The 19762-nt window shown below is 48.8% G+C and overlaps 1 protein-coding gene across 5 annotated transcripts in view; it reads right to left on the bottom strand.

Moving 5' to 3' along the window:
- Positions 1 to 19762, bottom strand: part of PLXNA4 (plexin A4) — a 446965-nt gene that overhangs the window by 411776 nt on the left and 15427 nt on the right. For all 5 annotated transcript variants that reach the window (XM_068189379.1, XM_068189378.1, XM_068189380.1 and 2 more), the window contains exon 2: positions 5865 to 7128. In XM_068189379.1, coding sequence (XP_068045480.1) covers positions 5865 to 7043 — 1179 coding nt within the window. In that variant the 5' untranslated portion in view covers positions 7044 to 7128. The remainder of the gene's footprint in view (positions 1 to 5864; positions 7129 to 19762) is intronic.

Here is a 19762-nt window from a genome sequence, read left to right as displayed (position 1 = left end):
ACTTGTGCATGGTCTGTCCAGCTGGGAAGAGCAAAAAGTGCTGTTGTGCAAGCACCAGTGGCACTGACACACACAAAGGGATTTACTTAGGATAGCCCAACTGGCAAACAGGGAGACTATGAGGTAAAATGAAACTGATAACTCATCCCTGTGATTGATCCATTCCCCTGGGAAAGAGTCAGGCTCATGTACTCACCAATCCAGCCAGGAGAAATGGACAAAATACCAAAGCACCTGGATTGCATGGACCTCCTTCCACACCTTCCTCTTCCCAAGGACTAAGCAAAAGCTAACGCTCCTTTTCCCCAACCTTTCTCTTTTAAGGGAAAGTCGGAGAAATGACAGATAGGGATGACAATTCCTGTTTTTTTGCTTGTAAAGTGATTTTTTTCCCTCGAAACACGCCTTCTTTCCAGCAGCTCCAGTTGGTCCTTCTTTCTAAATGGCCCTGTTCTTCTGCCCAGCGTGCCAGAGAGGAATGTAAGAGCAAGGAAGAGATTTCCTCCTCCTACAACAGATGGGCACAGCACTAAGATCCAGGAGACCCTGGGCTACAAATTGTGGTTTTGTGCCTTAGCCAACCCCCCCTATAAAATAACCTCCTGCTGCTCCCCATCCTGGTGTCTCAGAGGTGCTCTGTGTCCTGGTAACACCAGGGATGATGAGCACAAGCCGGGAAGGAAGAGGAATATGAAACAGGCTGAAAAATCTTGGCCATCCCTGCTAACACCAGTAATTGCAAACAGAAGTCCTAGGAGGAAGAGGAATATGAAATAGGCTGAAAAATCTCAGCCATCTCTCCCATTCCCAGGAGTCAAGCTGACTGTCCCAAACCTTACACAAAGTCTTTCCACCAGCTGAGCTGTAAATGGCCCTTCCTAACCTGGTGGGATAGAGCAGGAGGGAGCCCAAGGGTCATCCCCGAGGACCAGGCAGTGTTCATCCCAGTGCTGCCAAAGGAAAATGTCTGTGCACCCAGCTGGCCTCCAAACATGCCCAACACGGAAGGACTAATCCAAAAACTCCTCCTGAATCCAGCTCAACCCCGTGACAACAGCTGTGCTTGCTTAGTGGGCATCGGGGATGGGCAGGAGGTGCAGGGAAAGCAGGAGAGAGTAGGAGAGCAGGAGAGAGGAGGAGAGAGCAGGAGAGCAGAGCCCACTTGAGGAACAAATGCATGGAGATGGTGCAGGACTCTGAGATTTCACCAGCGGCATCTGCAAAGAGGTTTTGGGGAGTTACCAACAGCCACCAGAAGCACAGGAAGCCTTCACAGCCAAGTCACTCGTCAGACAATGGCTCAGGACCCAAACATCCACTTCTGGTAGCAAAGTGTTGGGAAAATATTGCCCAGCTCTTCACACAAGGCCTTTTGTTGGCCAGCCAGCTTTGAAAACATTTCTGTTCTCCCCCAAGTGACAGCGCTGCCATGAAAAACAGGAAGAGACTGAATACAGCAATTTAAACAGTCAAAACCCATTTCCTGCCAAAAGGAAAGGAAAATACCAGCAAAAGGCAGAAGCCAGGCAGGAGTTGGGGACTGACACTTTGATTATCTTGGAGAGATATTGGTGCTGCATGTCTGGTGGAAGCTGCAGTGGTGGAGGTGACACCTTTTCATGGCAGGGACTGGAGTCTCTTAGTCTGGGAGGTGGATCAGGCTGGGGAGGAGGCCAGGATCTCCCAGGAGAACAGCCCTGGGATGTGAGCAGCTCCTGAGCTGACAGCCAGGGTCACATGCCAGCAGCATCCCGGGTTTGGGGCTTCATTGACAGCCAAAGTTCCAGCAGGATCCCTGCTCCTCTCCATCTCCCCACAGCCCTGACACCCTCAGGCTGCTTTGGGGTCAGTCTCCAGTACCCTCCTCTTTTTCATCCATGCTTTTTGTCTCACAGCTTTCACCTGCCTGGTCCCCAAGGTAGAGGGGAAGGCTCCCCTGCCGCCTCTGCTGAGTATCCCAGGAGCAGAACTCCCACCGGGCTTCAAAATGCAGCCATTAATCTTATTTCATTGTAATGACAATCAACAAATCCCCAATGATCAACTCTTGCACAGAAATGACACATTTACATCTCCATCCTCCTCTCAAATTGCCCTTTCCCCTCCCTCCTTTTCTTGTTTTTTTTTTAAGAAATCCAGCATTCCCCAACACTTCCAGAGAACCACAGAATGGTTGGAAGGGACCTTAAAAGTTCATCTAGTCCAGCCACCTGCCACGAGCAGGGATAACTTCAACCAGCTCAGGCTGCTCCATTGCAACGTTTGTGAAGGACGTTGAAACCACAGCCTCCTTCACCCAACGTGAAGCTGGTTTTCTGTTTTAAGGAGCCTGTTTTTTCCCCTCCAGAGCAGCCCTGCCTTTGCCAACATCCTGCATGTCCACAGGGTTTGAAGGTGCCCTCTGACTGCATAAGTAGGAAGGGTTCAGTATCCAGAGAGGAGATTTAGATTCCACATGAGGGAAAGCTTCCTCACAGCACAGACAGATTTTAGGGAGAGAGAGGAATCTCCATAGCCAGAGGTTAAGAACAGGTGAGACAAACATCTGTCAGAAGCGTTATAAGTAGGGCAGAAGGGCAAATCAGATGACCTCATAAGAATCCTCTTTTCCCAGCTCATTTTTCTCTGATTATATGAATTTCTAAGCATTTGGGGTCAAGTGTACTGCTTAAATATAAGCTATTATCCTGCTTTTGCAGAGAGGTATTACCTGAGACCATTCATCACCTGAGTGAACATCACCAATTTGCAAATCAACAGCCCAGACATAAAAATCTATCATTTTTTTTCGATTTATGCTGAAGATGAATGAGAGGACAGCTGTAACACAGGGGTGGGAGGGGAATGAACACTGAGGATTCTTCATTCATCTCTGGACTTTCGCTTTTCCCACTCTAGAAATTCTGCTACCACGCTGCTGACATCTACAACAGGTACTTGGCATGGGACAACCACAGGCTCATCACACAGAGATTTTTTTGGTTTTGTCTCTGCCTTGACCTTTGCAAACCAGACTGGAACAAGTCTCCAGGACATCCAACCCTGCAGGACATCTGGGGACCCAATGCCTCTCGCTGAATACTGACCATGAGACAAAGTTTGTCCAGCCAAGGTCTTTCCTGACCTCAAGTCTCTCAGCTCCAGATGTAACCAAGCTGCCAGAGGACCAGAGGAGCTACAGAATCTGCTACTGGGGACCAGAGCACTGTTTCCCCACATCCCTGGAATTATGTGTGTGCACACTGCAGGTTAGAAGAGTTGTGCTGGGAATGGTCCACAGGAGATTTTTCTAGCCCTGAAACAGCTTTGGGCAAGGATTACACCAAGGCAGGAGCAGAAGTATCCAGTCATGTCGGTCCCCTTTGAGCCAGTTATTGCCCTGTTAGAAATATGAGAAAAACTATATGAATATTTGTTACTAAAAGCCAGACCTGATAGGCCAGGACAGAGCAGTGAACCCAGCTCCTCAGTCCTACAGCTAATACAGCAAAGAATCACAGAATGGCTTGAAAAGATCCTTGAAAGGGATCTTAAAGATCATCCAGTTCCGCCCCTGCCATGGGCAGGGACAGCTTCCACTGGGGTTTGGGAATCCCAGGTTGCTCCAAACCCTGTCCAGCCTGATCTTGCACACTTCCAGGGATCCAGGGGCAGCCACAGCTTCCCTGGGCAAGCAGTTCCAATGCCTCACTACCCTCTGTGTAAAGAATTTCTCCCTAACACCTAATCCAAACTCTCCTCTGTCACTTTGAAATGCTCAGTGCCCAGCTGGACTTGTTCTCATGCAGGATTTCAGCTGCCAAAGGCAGGGCAGCAAGGCTGAAGTTCAGTTCCAGCCTGGACCACAGGCAGGTTAAGCCTCTGTTTGCAGCAGCAGAGAAACATTTGACATCCCCACAACCGCGGGGAAAGGCTCACTGATGGCTCTGTAATTGGTTTTAGAGCTGCCTCTAACACATGTGCTAAGTGGCAGAGCAGCAGTGCTGGGGCTTGGCTGGAAAGCAGGACATCAGCAGAGGAGACCAGGCTCTCACGGACACACATCCAGCCTCCAAAATACTTCAGCAACCATCAAATATTTTCCAAGCTTAGCGGCTGGACTCTGCAACCCCTTTCAGCAGCCAAGTCACTAATACCTCTTCCCTCAGGCAGCACAGCTGATCTCAGGCAGGGCCTGCCAGCAGCTCTAAGTAGGCTCATTTAAGGAGAGGACAGCCTCCTTAGTTACACACTTCAGACTTCCTGCTTTTAATTCAAGCATCTCCAGGTTCTTTTGCAGTGTCTCTGATTCACAGTGAAGGTGTTCACTCATAAATGTGCTCCAACACTTTTCCCCACCGTGCCCTCTCTCCCAGCTCTGCAGTCCTGTCCCTACTCAGTCTGACACCAGTTTTCTTGGTTTGGAACTCGCCCCATGGGACACAAGAAAGCTGCTGGCCTTTTTTGCTCCTGTCTAAAGCCACAGAAGGCAGGACTGAGAGGTTTCAAACCTCCTAACTGGAGAGGTCCAGCACTGCAAACCTTCGTGTGGAGCACAAGCAGAGCAAATATGCAAATGCATGGAGAGGCTTAAGAGCCCAGGAAAGAAACTCCAGTGGGAAGCTCCCAGCTTAAATCTAAAGGCAGCTCTTTGAATGTGCACAGGCCTTGCGGCTAAACAAAAAAAATCAAAGCCAGATTTGGGCACAGCCTTTCTCCCTGTGCAGTGCTCCACAGGGAGCTTTGTGGGTCTAGGCAGAGATCCCAGCTGAAATCAAGGCCTTGTCCCTTCGGTGTGGGAGAATGAGAGCAGGGCAAGGTCAAGCAAGGACACTGAGGGGTGTAAAGGGGAATTAGGGCAGAGTAAGGCAGGATCAGTGTCCTTGCAATGAGACTCCCATCCACATTCCTCGTGGTCTGTCCTTGTCCCGCCAGGGAGAATCAGAAGAATCCCCCAGCAAACAAGGCTTGAGCAGCATGGATCAATCCCATATCTTGAGCACTGCCTGCCTGGAGATTTTGGGGCAGGAAAGCACTCTGGCATTTCTCCCTATTCCCTTTGCTCAGACTGGAACTCGCCTCTCACTTGAAAGAGATAATTAAGGGTGGGAATCAAAGCCTGGGGAAGCGGCTCCTGCAGCCCCGGGTGCGGTGCCGGCTGTAATGCCCATGTCTGTGCCTGCCATCAAAGCCAGCCCTGTGCACATTGCTGCAATGGCACTCGCAATAAACCGGGGCAATTTCTTCGGACCATTTGTAGGTCAGGCAGACCAGCCTCTTCCCCAATCCTGCCCTTAAATCTTGCAGTGTTTAATCCTTTCTCTGCAGCCAGGCCTTTATTTCTCAGCGCAGAGCTGGCTGGAGACCGGAAGGCGAGGGGCTTTGATGGTTAATGACCACTGCTTCTCAGCCCTGGAAGATATGAAGCCCTGGCTTCATAAAGTTCCCTGAATAAATCCTTCCCCAGCTACAGCCCAGGGAAGCAAAATTACACCAGCATGCACAGAAACTGGCACAAGCGACTGACATCTCTAGGTCCTGTTTTGGTTTAGGTTTGATCCAAGAGTGCACCTGGGTCTAAGTGGTTTCACACCTGTGATTTGCACCATGAAGTAACTACAACAGGCATATTCTTCCTAAATATACCAAGGCCCCTTGGTTTAGCTCACCAGCAAACACAGTATGTCTGCTTGTTCTGATACCTTCACCAGCTTGTCCACGAGCTGAACTGGTTAAATCGGGTGATGTGGTGAGCTGCAGGCAGAGCCAGCACTGGGACAAGGCAGTCTCAGTTCCTTGGTCTCTGCTTTAAGGTTGGTTATCTGAAGACAAGGCCTGTTAATACTTGAGGAGGGCAAGGTGGGGTGCTCAGGGGCTTCACTTACCGCACTGCTACAGGGAATGTCCTTGACCTTGAGCCAGGCCAGATCTAACGTCCCCTCTCCCCTGTAGCAGGACTGAAGCCGGTCCTTGATGCGGTCGTTGATGTTTTTCAGGACAAAGATGCAAAGAGCAGACTCATCCAAGGACTTCATCTTCCTTTTCTGCCCCTTGGAGAAGACTGTGAAGAGGATATCATCCTCGGGGCCAACGCCCAGCGACCTGGCCAGGATGGCTCCAGCCTTCGACAAGTAGGCAGCCTGGAGCAATCGATATTCCACCCCGTTCTTCTCACAGCCAATGGGCACCTCCACATAGGAGTTAAAGGCCGTGTCCTCCTTACAAAGCCGCACCAGCTTGGAGGTATAAACCTGCTCCTTTGTGGTGGAGCCGGGTGGGGAGATCATCTCAGGCTGCAGAGTCAGGAAGTAGACAAAGTTCCCACTGCTGAAGCCGTAGATGTAGTAGATATCGAAGTCGGGGATGATGGTAAAGGTATCTGAGGGGATCTTGATCATAGAAGCCACAAACTCATCGTGAAAGACATATGCAAACATCCCATCAGCCTCGGAGTTCTTGGTGAGCTTTCTGCTGGAGATGGTGGGGAAATACTCCGGTTTGCCATCCACGGCCGTGGCAATGAACAGCTTGTCGTCCATGTTGCTGTAAGAAACAATGACTCCAAAAACAGAGCCACTCTCGTTCACCCCAGAGAGGTAATGCTCCTTCTTGTGGAAGGGCTCTCCCAGCTTGAAGAGGTCATCCAGCCTCAGGAGCTTGCAGATGCCCTGGTACAAACTCCCACAGGCTATCAACCGATTCTCCTTGTAGTCTATGAGGAGCATTTTGTTTATGTTGTTGGTGGGCGTCAAGGGTTCATTGCAGGTTTGGACTATCCTGGGTGGATAACACTTGGGATTGTCATCATCAGGACCAGTCTCGTGGGTCACCAGGACCTTCAGGTCACTGGAGAGTTTGTAGATCCTGTTGACAGCCCCCAAGTAAATGTGCCCAGTCCTTTCGTCCACCACCAAGTGGTTGAAGTTTCCCTCTGCTTGTTCTCCAGTGAAGGTGATGAAGGGCCTCTTTGGATGGGGTGGCTGCTGTCTGCCAAGAGGTGACACTGTGGTGGACAGCAGGAGGTGGGAAACCAGGCAAGTCCATTTCCACATGGCCGGCGACATGATTAGAGAGGTTTGTATTCCCAAGGCAACAAGGATTAGAAGCTGTAAAACTCTTCAAAACACCAATTCCCTGGCAGATTCTGTCCTACAAGCAGAGAAAAAAGAAAACAAAAGTACATTACTATGGAGTATTCCTTCCTCCTCCCTCCTTCACAACCATGCCATCATCAGAGCGTATTTAATTGCTAATCCTCCCTTTCTCCACTCTGAGCTCTCTACTTAAAACCAGCACAAAGGGAGCCCTCCTGACAGAAAAGATGCTGGGAGAAAAAGCAGAAATCCCACAGCAGAGTAATAAATCAGCACCCTTTCCCTCTCCATTACACACCCACGTGCCCCACAGTGCAGCATAAATATTGACTGCAAGTGCAGAAGGGTAATGGTAAAAACATCACCCAGCATTGCTGTTTGCACTGCCAGCATCAGCTCAGCTGTGGATTTGCTATCTGAGACACCAGAACTGGAGAAGGATTATTATCCTGCTCCTCTGGACGAGGCACTGAAGCCTAGAGAAGGTCAGGGATCTGCCTACAGGGATGGGGCCAGATGGATGCTGAGCTCTCCCACAGCCCTTGAAGTTTGCCAGGAAGGAGCCAGCTCTGGTGACATTAACATCCTTTCAGGGAGATCCCAGTCCAGAACAGATCTGTTTGAGCAGGAGCTCTGTGGCTTCCAGATCAAAGCTGCCTCACACCAGCCCAGCCTGCAGTTCAGACCCAGGGGTTGTGGTGTGCCAGCTGTCACTGCCACATCTGCAAAGGGCTGGGAGCAAAAGGAGCACTGGGTGTCTTCTCTCCCCTTGGGCTCTCACCTCAGACCACTCTCCACCCACTTCACACTCTCCACGCACTTCACAGCCAAGGGAACATCATCTAAAAGAGATCCAGCTCCCCCGGGAATCTCAGGTGACTGAGGAGAAAGGGGTTGCTTATCTACCAGCAGTGATAAAGCCTAAAGCACCATGAAGTAGGAAAACCAGTGACCCAAGGACCAGCCTGGTAGCTTTCCAAAGAGAGGGAAGAGGCTTTCCTTGCACCACTCAGTCCCTTACAATCTCCCAGGTTTTGACCATGGTGATGGGAGCAGTATGGGTTTCAAACATTTGATGGGCACATCACCAAGCCCTATGGGAACACCTCTTCCTACTCAACACATCCATCTGCTCCCTTTTCCTTCACTTTTTTGGTCGCTTCTGTACTAAGAACAGCTTTACCCCTTTATGGCCCCACAGAGCATGTGGGACATGGAGTTCTACCAGCTCAGGCCTCACAAGCCAAACTCCTCATTGAGTGCTGACCACACAAGCCTGGTGGCCAGGCCCTTCATCCCTCTATCATTCAGATCAGAACTTCACAAAGCTGCTCTTGATTTTTAAAAGGACACAAGCCAAACAACAGCTCCACTCCCGCAGTGTCCCAACCCCTCCGTCACAGAGTGACTTTGCTGAACTCAGGGGTGTAATCAGTGATGACAGCCAGGCTCGCACAAGTAGGAGGCAAGGGAAAAAATCCCTGTTTGCAGATCCCAGCAGGGAGGAAGATGTGACAGTGACACAGGTCTGGATGTGCAGCTTTTTCAGATCTGTGCAGTTCTGTTAACGCCGGTGGAACTGAAAAATTTACTTTAAAAAATAATGGGGAGAATAAATCCCACATTCTTTTGACCCGTAGGCTGATTAGATCTGATAGTGGAAAGGGTTTGTGGGCTTGTAGAGCAGCCACCACTTTTATGCCACCCCAAATATTTCAAAATTCTCGCAGAGCAGCCAGAATTCCCCAGCTGTTGTAGGATCACCTTCACCTCCCGCTGCCCTGCCTGCCGCAGCAGCCGCAGGCGTTGGATGGATGATGGACAAAGGTCAGCCCACATTTACTTTAGTCATGTTTACCCTGTTCTGCTTTGCCTCTCTGGTCAAGCAAATATTTAATAAAACCAAGCTTATAGTGCAGAGTTTGCAGGGCTGTCTCACGAGCTCTGCGGGGATAGGCAGGCTGGTCACGTAGGCTGTTAATAACCTTTATTATGATGGATAGAGCAGTGATGGGATGAGTTCTCCCCACACAACCATTCCTCCTTCAAAAGGGCCCATCCTTGAGAGGGCAGCAGAAGAGGGAAGCTGTCCCTGTTTGAGCCCTGTGTTCAGAAGCATCACGTGGTGACCCTGAACACCGGCTCCTGTCACTGATGAGTTATGATCCACATTTTTAACAGGCACTGGTTTGATCAGGAACTAGGCAGATCTAGGGAGAAATTATTCTTTTCAAGTACTAAAAAGGTATCTGTTTTAGCCCTCTATTTTACTGTATTTTGCTCTGCAGAGTCAGCAGAGCTGCAGGGCAGGGAAACAGGAACTGCTGCAATCCCAAGACTGATACTGAGCAGCCTCTCTGTCCAAAATTCATCACAGCACCAGGACACAGCACCTGCAAAAAATGGGATAAAATCTGCCCATTAAAACAAACAGCCAAGACAAAATGAGAAGAGACAGACTCCAGACATAAATTCTTCGAGGCCCATGCAGGTGAGGATTGATTTGAGGTCAGACTATCACTCGCAGAGGAAAGGAATGGTGAGGAGAACCTTGCTAGATCCCTTCCAAGCCAAACCATTCTGTGATCTCTCCAGGAAAAGACAGCAAATTTCATCTGGAAACCAGAGAGACTCCAGTGAGAAACTCCAGGAAGGCTTCACAGCAGGCAAGGGTGCTTTCCAAAACACCGAACCTCATGGGGGAGGAAGTTCACCTGCAGAGGAAAGAGCATCAGCAGTCTGAGAGGACCAGGATTGCACAGGAGCAGCTTTTTGGGACAAAGCAGGGAGAGCCTGGAGCTATTTTGCTATCTTCCAGCAGCTGAATGACCCTAGGAGCAGGATTTTCTCTCTGCTTGCTGCTGGCACTCTCTCCTCTCCCATCTGCTCCTGCTGTACCCTCTGTCCTGGAGCCCCAGTCAGTCCTGGAGCCTCTGAGGGCTATAATTTATAATTTGGCTTAATTAATAAATAACAGCAGAGGTCAGGGGCAAGGAGGCCTGGAGGTTTAGCCTGCAGAATAGAGCAGGGTTTGTACAAGCCCTTAAAGGATGAACCAAGGAGAAGGGGGTTGTGGATGGGTTTCTTCCCCCTGTGCATGGATGGCAGGAATCACAGCAGCTGGGAAGGCAATAATACAGTGCTGTGGACATGCAGAGTCTAGAAGAGAGTAATTATATTCTAAAAACAAAGCAAATAAACAAAAGGCCACAGCCAGCAAGGGCTGGACTTGGGCTCTGAGCTGGCTGTTTCCAAAATAAACCCAAACTGCCTTCTCCACTGGGGATGTGGCCATGAGCCACCACACAGGGCTCCTGTGTGAGGCCAGATCATCCCTCGACATGGCTCCTGCCACAGCAGCCTCTCCATCAGCACATCCCAGGTCCCTGGGAAGGTCACAGAGCAAATCCAGTCATTTCAGACAGGGTTTCATCTATGGCAGAGGGAGGTCTCAGAGTCAGCACCCACAGGAGGTTTCACACCACTGTCCTGCCTGTGGAATCATGACTTTATGGCTTGCAAATAACACATTCCCCCGAAGATGCCTTGAACTTCCAGAGTTTGGTTTAAGTACTGGTTTCCTCCTGGAGAACAACAAGTTATGGTGCTACCCCACAGTCTGGGTTACTTTTTTTTTTTTTTTGCTGTTGTTGAGCATTTCCAGCAAAGGTTTGAGACCACTGAGTTAAAGGTTGCAGTTTAGCCCTGCTCAGGGATCTCCAGAACAGAATCCCAAGAGTCCAGAACATGAAACTCTGTGGTAAATACATGGGATTCTGGGCAAGAGCAGTTTGGGTGTGAAAGAGGAAGAAGCAGTTTGGGAGTCTCAGAGGAAGAAACATTCCAAATGTCTTTTAACTCTGATTATTAGATGGGAAATTTAGGGAATGATGAATACATCCTCAAAATGCAGCAGCATTCAAGGGGACAAAGTCAAGGATGAGTTATGCCTGAGGAAGTAGGAATAAATCAGGAATAAAGAGGACACAAAGGACTGATCTGTCAGTTGAGAGAGAGGGAAGGACTCAGGAGGAAGTGTAGAGGGAGAGGGGAAGGAGAGAGCTGGGTTTTGATTGACAGTCTCACAAAATCCATGGTCACGTCCCTATCCTGGAGTCTGGGACAGTTCCACGCCACTCCAATGACAGCTCCTGAAAGGAACACGTCACTGGGTGAGCATGAGACAACAGCATTTCCCTCAGACACACACACAGCCCTCCTGCCATCGAAGGTGTCAGACAGAGCCACGTCACCAGGTCCCCTGCCACGGCCACGTGTGGCAGCAGGGACACCACAAAGTCAGCAGGAAGAGCCTGGATACAGAAAGCCAGAGAAGCAATCCCACTCTGGGTCCAGCTCAGAGCAAAAATACACGGTGAAGCCTTAAATACAACCAAAATGAGCTGAAAAACAGCTCTGGGAGGGAGGGAGGGAGGGAGGGAGGGAAAACTCAGCACATCCTCATGGACAGTGGGCCTGGCAGGACCCCAGAGTTCCCCACCTGGCTGGGAGGAAGCCAGAAGCACCCAGGGCTCCTGAGCAGTGCCAGGGTGGTTAATGAAGCCCAGCTAATCAGGCAGCACGCTCCTGTGTTTGCTTTTCCCGCACTCAGGCTGTTCATCCCCGGGATGCAGGAGATGCTGACGAGGCAGACGCTCAGCACGGAGCAATTCAGCACCAAGTGCAGCCACACAATCCCTTTAATCTCATCTAAAGACTTTTTTTCATGGTTTCCTTTAATAAACCCTGATTACCATGGATAGAAGCTTTTCTTTGGGAGCCAACATGGCAAGAAAATCCATATAGGGACATTGTCAACAGCTTCCCCAACAAAGACTGGATTCTAACTTTGGCTAAATCCTTTCTCCCTGAACCTGCCCAAGCTGAAGGCAAGTCTCACTTTGGGGATACCCCACACCAGAGCAGCTTTACTTTGGAGCTCACCAAAAAGAACAGATCCCTGCAGGAGCTGCAGCTTGTCCCAAATAAAGAGATTAACTTCAGGAGTGGTTTGTTTGCAAGGGAATTAAAATACAGAGGGATAACACAGCCTTCCCTCATCACACAGATTATTTTTCTCAGGCACTCAGATGCTGCCCATCACCTTGTTACCTGTGTGTGTGCCAGAGGAGTATTAAATGATGGGATTAACACATGCCACAAGTGGGACTTTCTTCCCTTTTCTCCCAGCTCTTTCCATGTGATAAAACTGCATGTGGATGTTGTTTCTGCCTGCATTTCAAATTTGGTTTTCTACCAGCAAAAGCAGGTCAGAGCTGTGCTCCTCTGTGCTTGGGAGAGAAGAGGGGTTTGTAATGATTTCTCAACTCCTCCAGGAATTTGCTACAGAGACTCGAATGAAAGAACACAAATATTCAGCATCACAGAAACGAGAATGGAGTTTTGAGGTCATGGAAATAACCTACAAATCCAAAGACCGGGGTTAAACTCTTTTCTGGAGCAGACAGGAATGTGAGTCCCCAAGGCTGGGTGTTATGGATCATCCAGAACTGGAAAGGACCCAACCTTCCAACGACATGACACAGGTGACAGTACTTCCCAGCCTCCTGAAAGTGTCCTGAGGACAAATCTATGAAAATTACTCCTTATCACAGTTACTGGGGAAATGTAAACCGCCCAACAAACAAACTGTTGTAGCAAGAGCACACAAGGTCACTGATTTCAAGCAAACCATGTCACAGCAGTGCCTAGTTTGGCTGATCCCACCTTGTGTGTGTGAGATCATAGAGGTCCATGGCACTGAGAAAAGGGAAATACTGCCAAAAGCCAGAGTGTCAGGTTGACTTCTGTCTCATCCCTGTCCCCAGCAAAGCCATCACACAGTGCTGGCACTCTGTGCTCCCCAGCTCTAAGAGTCTCTCTGCTGTATTTCACTGAGGTGCAGCTCTCACGGGGTTGGCAGCACCAGGTTAGCCAAAAAAAGCTGAAATTTTATGGAATATTCCTTTGGCCAGTTTGGGTCAGCTGCATGCTTTCCCAATTCCTGGTGCACCTCCAGCCCTCTCCCTGTCAGGGCATGAGAAGCTGAAAAGTCCTGCAGTTAGTTTAAACACTATTTAACAGAAACTAAAAACATCAGTGTGTTATCACCATGATTCTCATACCAAATCTAAAACACACCATCCCAGGATGAAAATTAACTTTATTCCAGTAGAAACCAGGACAGCAATTCACTGGGAAGGAGACCCTGATGAGCTCTAGACACAAAGAGGAATAAACATAACCTCTACCCCTAAAGGAGTGATGAATATTGAAAAGAAAATGAATTGGGTTTCATCCCAGCAGGTCTCCCCAGCTCGTGTATCCATTCCAGCATTTTAGGACAGCCTTGAGGAAAATGGCATTTCCTTCCTCAGAAGCTCAGCTTATGCTCATACATTCCCTTCGAGGCTTTGGGGGCTCTGAAAAAAAACAAAAGAAATCAAAATGTGTTGGGTCGGGCTCAGGTGGAAGCCCCAACACAGCCAGGAAGGGTCTGTGACCTGGCTTTCGCCACGAGTTGCCAGGCAGCTGTTTTGTTTCCTTGTTGGCTGAAGCTGTTTTCAGCAGAGCTTACATTGCTCTGGATGCCAGTGGGAGGATGTTTCCCCCTGCCTGGCAGTTTTGGGAGGATCTGTGAGACACAAGTCCTCTGTCTCAGGCTGAAGCCTCGCAATTAGCACTGTGTGTATCCACCAGGAGCCAAATCTCACTGTTCTTCAGCTGCCTCCTGGGAGACTGGCAGGGACAGTCACTCTGCACTCACAGGGACTTTATGACCACTGGCTACTTCTCTCTCCAGATCTCTGTGAGATAAATCATGGGAAAAACCCAAAACCTTGATCAGCTGGTTGTGGGATCTGTATTTGGAACTGGGGAAAACACTGGCAAAGAAGCCAGCAGAGAATCCCCAGCCTTCAAAGTCTGAGATGTTGCTATATATTCAAAACACAGCTGGAGCAGAGTGGTCTGAAAGAAAAAGTAAAAGCAACAGGACTGGGAAAATCAGAGATGATAGCAGGATCAGGGAATCCGAGAATGGTTTGGTGTTGGAACCCTGGCTGCTGGGAATTTGAGACTTTCTGTGCTGGCAGGCACTGACCCCCAGGAGAACACTGCACTGACCTGAGGCCATGGAGAAGCTTCCAAAATGGAATGACAGAACTGGGATTGTGGGTGTGGAGTTTGAATAGAAGTGTGTGACATCACAGGGTGGGAAACTCAGAGTTTAGGGGTTTAGAATACAGTAATATCTGTAAAGCAAGATGGAGGTTTTGGGGCAGTGCCTGGTCCTTCTTCTTCACCTCCTTCTCCATGGGTTTGGGTGGTTTTGTGTAATTGGATAAAAAAGCCCACATTGCAGGGCACTGGTGGTTGGTTATTGGGTTAAAAGTGAAAATAATTTAGGTGTCATTTGTTAATTGAACAGTTTATCCTCAAAAGGCCTTGTAGAGAGGGAGATGGGGCTCCATTTTTAGTTTGTTAGAGTGAAGTGCTGTAGAACTCAGGGTTTGTGAGACTGTAACACAGATAAGAACTAATAAACATCTGAGTCTGAACAAGAAATACCATCTCACACATTTAATCTTGACCCTGGCAAAAAAGGGGATAAAAACTCGACAGTTTGGGTTGGAAGGGACCTAAAAGACCATCTTGTTCCAGCCCTTTGCCATGGGCAGGGACACCTTCCATAGACCAGGTTGCTCAATGCCTGGATGAGGATAGGGAATGAGCTTTGGAAATCAAGCTTCAGAGGGGTGCAGAGCAGTGGATTTGCTGCACAGGACCAGGCACTCTGCAAACCAGACGGGCATCAGTTAGCAGGGACCAGCACTCGCTGGCTCACAGCAAATGGGAACTTCTCCCAGATGAAGAGTTTACAAGTGGCCAGGCCGATGCGATTCATGCAGGGCACAGCTGTGTGCTCCTGGAGAGCCAGGATCCCCCAGGGAAGGACCATCAATCCTGCAACTGCACCAAACCTCGCAGGAAATGGGCTGGACACGCAGCAGGAGTGGGAACATAAAGAAAATGCTGTTAGCAGTGCTGAATTGCTGGGAGGGAAGAGTCAGAGGTGTGATCATTTCTCTTCAGTGGTGCAGGGTTTGCAGCAGAGGCGAGAACAGAGTCTCTCTTTATGCTTTACTCAGCATAAAATTTCCTCCTTTCATTTATGGCAGGTATCCAGCCCCTTTTGGAGCAGCAGCCACCAGCTCTGGATGGGGCCTGGGGAAAAGATCTGACACAGCAAATTCTTCATCCTCAACTTCTGGTGTGAGTGGCTAAAGGGAGCAGATGAGCGAGCCCCATGAAACAGGGATGGCTGGGCCATCCCAAATCCCAGCCAGATCTCCAGTCCAACACACCCCTGGGAAGCAGCACTGCTGACTGGCATTTGCCCTCCCAACCCTAAAAAAAAAAAAAAAAAAAAAAAAAAAAAAAAAAAAAAAAAAAGCTGTACTTCACTGCAACCATTAGCAGAATTTTAATATTGACTGGAGATTCTGAAAAAGGAACTTATAGATACCTCCTCGTTTTATTTGCTCTGCACTTCCTAACTCTGACCAAATTCCTAAACTCTTCTGGGTGGGTTTTTAGGCACCCTGAACCTCCTGGGCAGACATGTGCTGCTCATTTTATCTCTCTGCCTTCTGCATGACAGCTCTTCCACCAACTGCTCCCTGTCTTTCAGCCCTCCAGCAGGTCAGATGAGGTCAGGTGAATCTTTTTTCATCTTCCTGTAGCACCCAGGGCAATTAGGTCCCAATCTGGACGTTCCAAACTTGCACGTGTCAGCTGAAGCAATCTATTCCTGCTGCCTCTAAGGGCTTGGAAAGAGCTCTTGAAGGGGTGTCAGAAGGATAAAAAGTCCATACTTCTGCCCCAAAGCTCACCAGTCCCGAATTCCAGGCATCTTCTGCAGATAGGACATTGCTACAGAGCACAACCTCTCCTTTACAAATAATACAGCACCAAATAGACATTTAAAACAAATACTAATCTCCTGCATGCTTTTCTTAGCTTTCCCTTACAAATACCATAAAAACTGCATTACAATTGTTTATAATTTTAACCATTCTGGCATAACAGTACTTTTTGTGATGTTCAAAATGAACCAGGGCACAGTGCAGCTGCTGCATTCCAGAGCAAGATGCTCCCTGAGAAGAAACACCCAAGATCAGACCAAAGAGGATCTGTCCTCTTCAGACGCTTCCCCTCAGAGCATTTTGGTTAAAAAAACTTCTGTCCCCACTTGACTTGGATGTTTTGAGCAGGCTGAAGGACAGCTGAGCTGCTCCTGAGCCAAAAGGCAGGCGCAGGGGCAGGACTGATGGAGAGCCCCACGTTTGCCCAAGCAGAGACTTCCAGCTGAGACCCAATTTCCAGCCCAGCAGCAGCATTGGGGAAGGACTCTCTGTGCTGAGAGCTCTAATGAGACACTGTGGACACAAGCCCTGATAAGCTGCAGCTTTGGGAGCATTTCAAGGGAAAAGAAAAAATAAAAAGCAGTCTGACATCTATCTCACCACCACGCCGTGATGTCCCAATTTACAGGTGACACAGGAGGACCACAAAAGCAGAGAATCAGCAGCAATTCCCCCTTGCAGAAATAAAAAACGTGGTAAAAGTATTATTAATTTGCTGCTAATTTTCTCTCCCAGTGACTTTGTCCCCACAATCCCAGCTACTGCCAACACATCCAAAGGCCAATGGAAAGTTATTCTTAGAGCCCAGCCCGGCTGTTGCTGCAGGACAAGTAATCCCAAATCATGCCTGAGAGTCCTGAGCTGCTGCTGAGCTGGACAGGACACCCATGGCCAGGATCAGAGGCAGGCAGGAGACAGAACAGTGCTCACATGGGTGAGGAGATAACCACATGCTCTGTTTGTTAACAAGCAGGTTAGAAAGGAGCTGATGCACACACACGCACAGATTGTGTTTGCAGGCAGATACACGACTCCATTTGGTGCACATTTATTTTTGCACCAAAATGATGCAAGTCCCGTGCAGGGCACTGTGTGCATCCATAATTCCAGTGAGCATTAGCAGCAACACCTACAGCTCAGGTTGTCTGACATGTTCTGTGCCAAGGCTCACTTTTAAGGTTCTCATTACTTTGACAGACCTGAACCACTCAGGGGACAATTTCCTGAGCTCGGTGTCTGCCTCAGGCTACCAGCTCTGAGGATAGTTGCATTCAGAATGACTTGGGCAATGCTGAAAACTAAATTAGGGGAAAAGTTTTTGCAAGTTACTGATCTTAACTTTTTTTTTTTTTTCCTATATTTGACCTCGGTTTTATTCTTCCTGCTGCCTTGCTGAAAAGGTGGCATGCTTTGAAGCAGGGAGGAAAAATCAGGATGCTTCTTGTCTTGTGGCCATGGCTAAAAGTCTGTCAAAATTTGACCAAGTTGAGCATCTAATAGCACAAATACTGCAAGGAGAAGTTTTGCCTTTTCCACTGCTCCTAGGATGGATCAGACAACATTTGGGCTAATCAAAAGAGGAGGAGAAGAACTTGACCCTAATGAGCAGCCTGGGCTAGTGGAAGGTGTCCCTGCCCAAAATTATTTAAGGTCCCCTCAACCCAAACTAGTCTGTGATTCTATGAGTTGCCCAAGGTCACACAGAGCCAGCAAAGCAGAGACAAATTTTCATCCCACATGTTGAATTCCCAGCTCAGTGCCACAGTAACAGCTTTTATTTTGCAGAGCCACACATGCAGCACCAGGGAAACCTCCTTCACCACTGATTTTCTCTATTCTTATCTCCTTTGGTGCACGTTTGAGGGACACACACCCAAAAGTGCTCACAGTGATGAATTCCCCTCGGTCCTAAACCCATCCCCTGCCCCAGCACTTTACCAGCATCAGCAGAATTTGCATTACACACCCGAGTGTCAGCGTTGGAGCGACTTTAAATAGTTCAGTGGTCACCCTGCTCAGCTGTGGGATGCAGGGATGCATCCAGCATGTCCTGAAATGATACAGCAGAGTCCTGCTGCTGGCAACCAGCCTGGGAGGCTGGGGGGAGGAAGGGAGGAGGTGTCTGCTCCTGCTACTCTGCTGCTAAAGCTTTCTACAGTTCATCCCTGTGCTCCCCCACACTGACCAGCAATGAGAGGAGACACTGCCAGCACGTTCTATTCCATGTGGGCAGCTTGCTGCTGCTGCAAAAGGCAAAATCTCTGCTTTTCCTACCATAAATATCTCCCCTGGTCCACTCAGACACAGATGGAAGCTGCAGGTGCCCTGCACTTCACAGACCTGACCCCTCATCTGCACGAATCATGCCTAGTGCTATCAGCAGCTCCACAAATCACCCCAGAGCAGCCACAGGGAGGGTGATGCAATTGTTTTAGCTGTTTGCACAGCCTCATAATTGCAGATCCATCACCACAAAGCATTAGCTGTGTTAGGACAGGTGTTACACAGAAACTCAGCAGCAGAGGGGGGCACGTGAGCTGGGCAGGCTGCAAAGGACACTTTAGTTTGCAGTAAGAGGTTTGAGATCTGGGTTGTGCTACCCAGAAGAAAGTTATTTGTTTGCTAAGCCAGCTGCAAGCGAAACTCTAATTTAATCCAGATCCAAACACCATCTGCTTTGTTCATCTCTGCTCGCACAGGATAAAGGCACCTGTGGCTGAGACAAGAGGTGTTTTTAATGTGGGGGGCGTGCAAAGGTCACCTCTGTTCATAAAATCCTGCTCAGAGGAAATGGGGGCCTTGATAACACAGGTTTTAAGAGCTGAAGAAACACTATTAAGCAGATAGCCAGGTGCTAAAACAGTAAAACCCACAAGTACCGTACCAAAGTGCACTCCAGCCCCTTAGCCTCACCTGCCACTGCCTCCACCTCTCCACTTTCTCCAAAACAGGACCTGCTGCTCTCTTCCCTTTCCTCACAGGACCCCAGAGCTGCACTTGGCATGCCACACAAGCCTCAAACACTGTGAAAAGCTGTAAACCTGTGCCCATGCACCTTTACCCTTGGGGATGCAGTCACAGCTGTTGGGACATGAGGCAGGAGCATCCTCCCTGCTCCTGGAGAGCATCACCTGTGCTCCACCTCCCCGGGGCTCAAGTACAGGGCTGGAGGACACGGGGCCTTCTCCTGGCTCCTGTGTGGCTGGGACATGTCTTGGGGCTGGCTGCAGGTGGGTTTCAGTGACATGAGGCATCACTCAGGCAGGAGGCTGGGCTGAATTTTGCCCTTGACTCAAGAGTTAGAGCCTGTAAAGCTTTAGTTTGGATTAGAGGAAAAAGGCAGAGGGAAAGAGGGATGGAAGTGAAGTCTGGGTTGTTAGTGCTGGCATTAGGCTGAAAACAGCAGTGTTTTGTGCTGGGTGCTGTTGTGCTTTTTATCTTATTGGTAAAGGCTTAAGATATAGAATTTGTCACCATACTACTGTAACTTCACATATTAAACATTAAAAAATGTGCAGATCCTAAACATTCCAGTCAAACGTGAGCAATAGCACAGCAAATCTTTGTAACCAAGAAAATCCTATAAAAATTCTTCCAAAATGACTTAGTTCTTCTGAAATTAAACATAGAAGACTAGCACTCTAATGTTAGAGCTGGAGAGTGCATCCAGGGGTTTATATTTTTACCTCAGTAAAGCAAAAAATACAGTAGTAAATAGGGAAAAAAAGAGGGATTTTTTGAAAAAAAGAGACAGGACAAGGT

Source organism: Anomalospiza imberbis, chromosome 5 (genome assembly GCF_031753505.1).
Source record: "Anomalospiza imberbis isolate Cuckoo-Finch-1a 21T00152 chromosome 5, ASM3175350v1, whole genome shotgun sequence".
Taxonomy (NCBI): Eukaryota; Metazoa; Chordata; class Aves; order Passeriformes; family Viduidae; genus Anomalospiza; species Anomalospiza imberbis.
The sequence above is the reverse complement of the archived record's forward strand: the minus strand, read 5'-3'. Positions and strand labels throughout refer to the sequence as shown.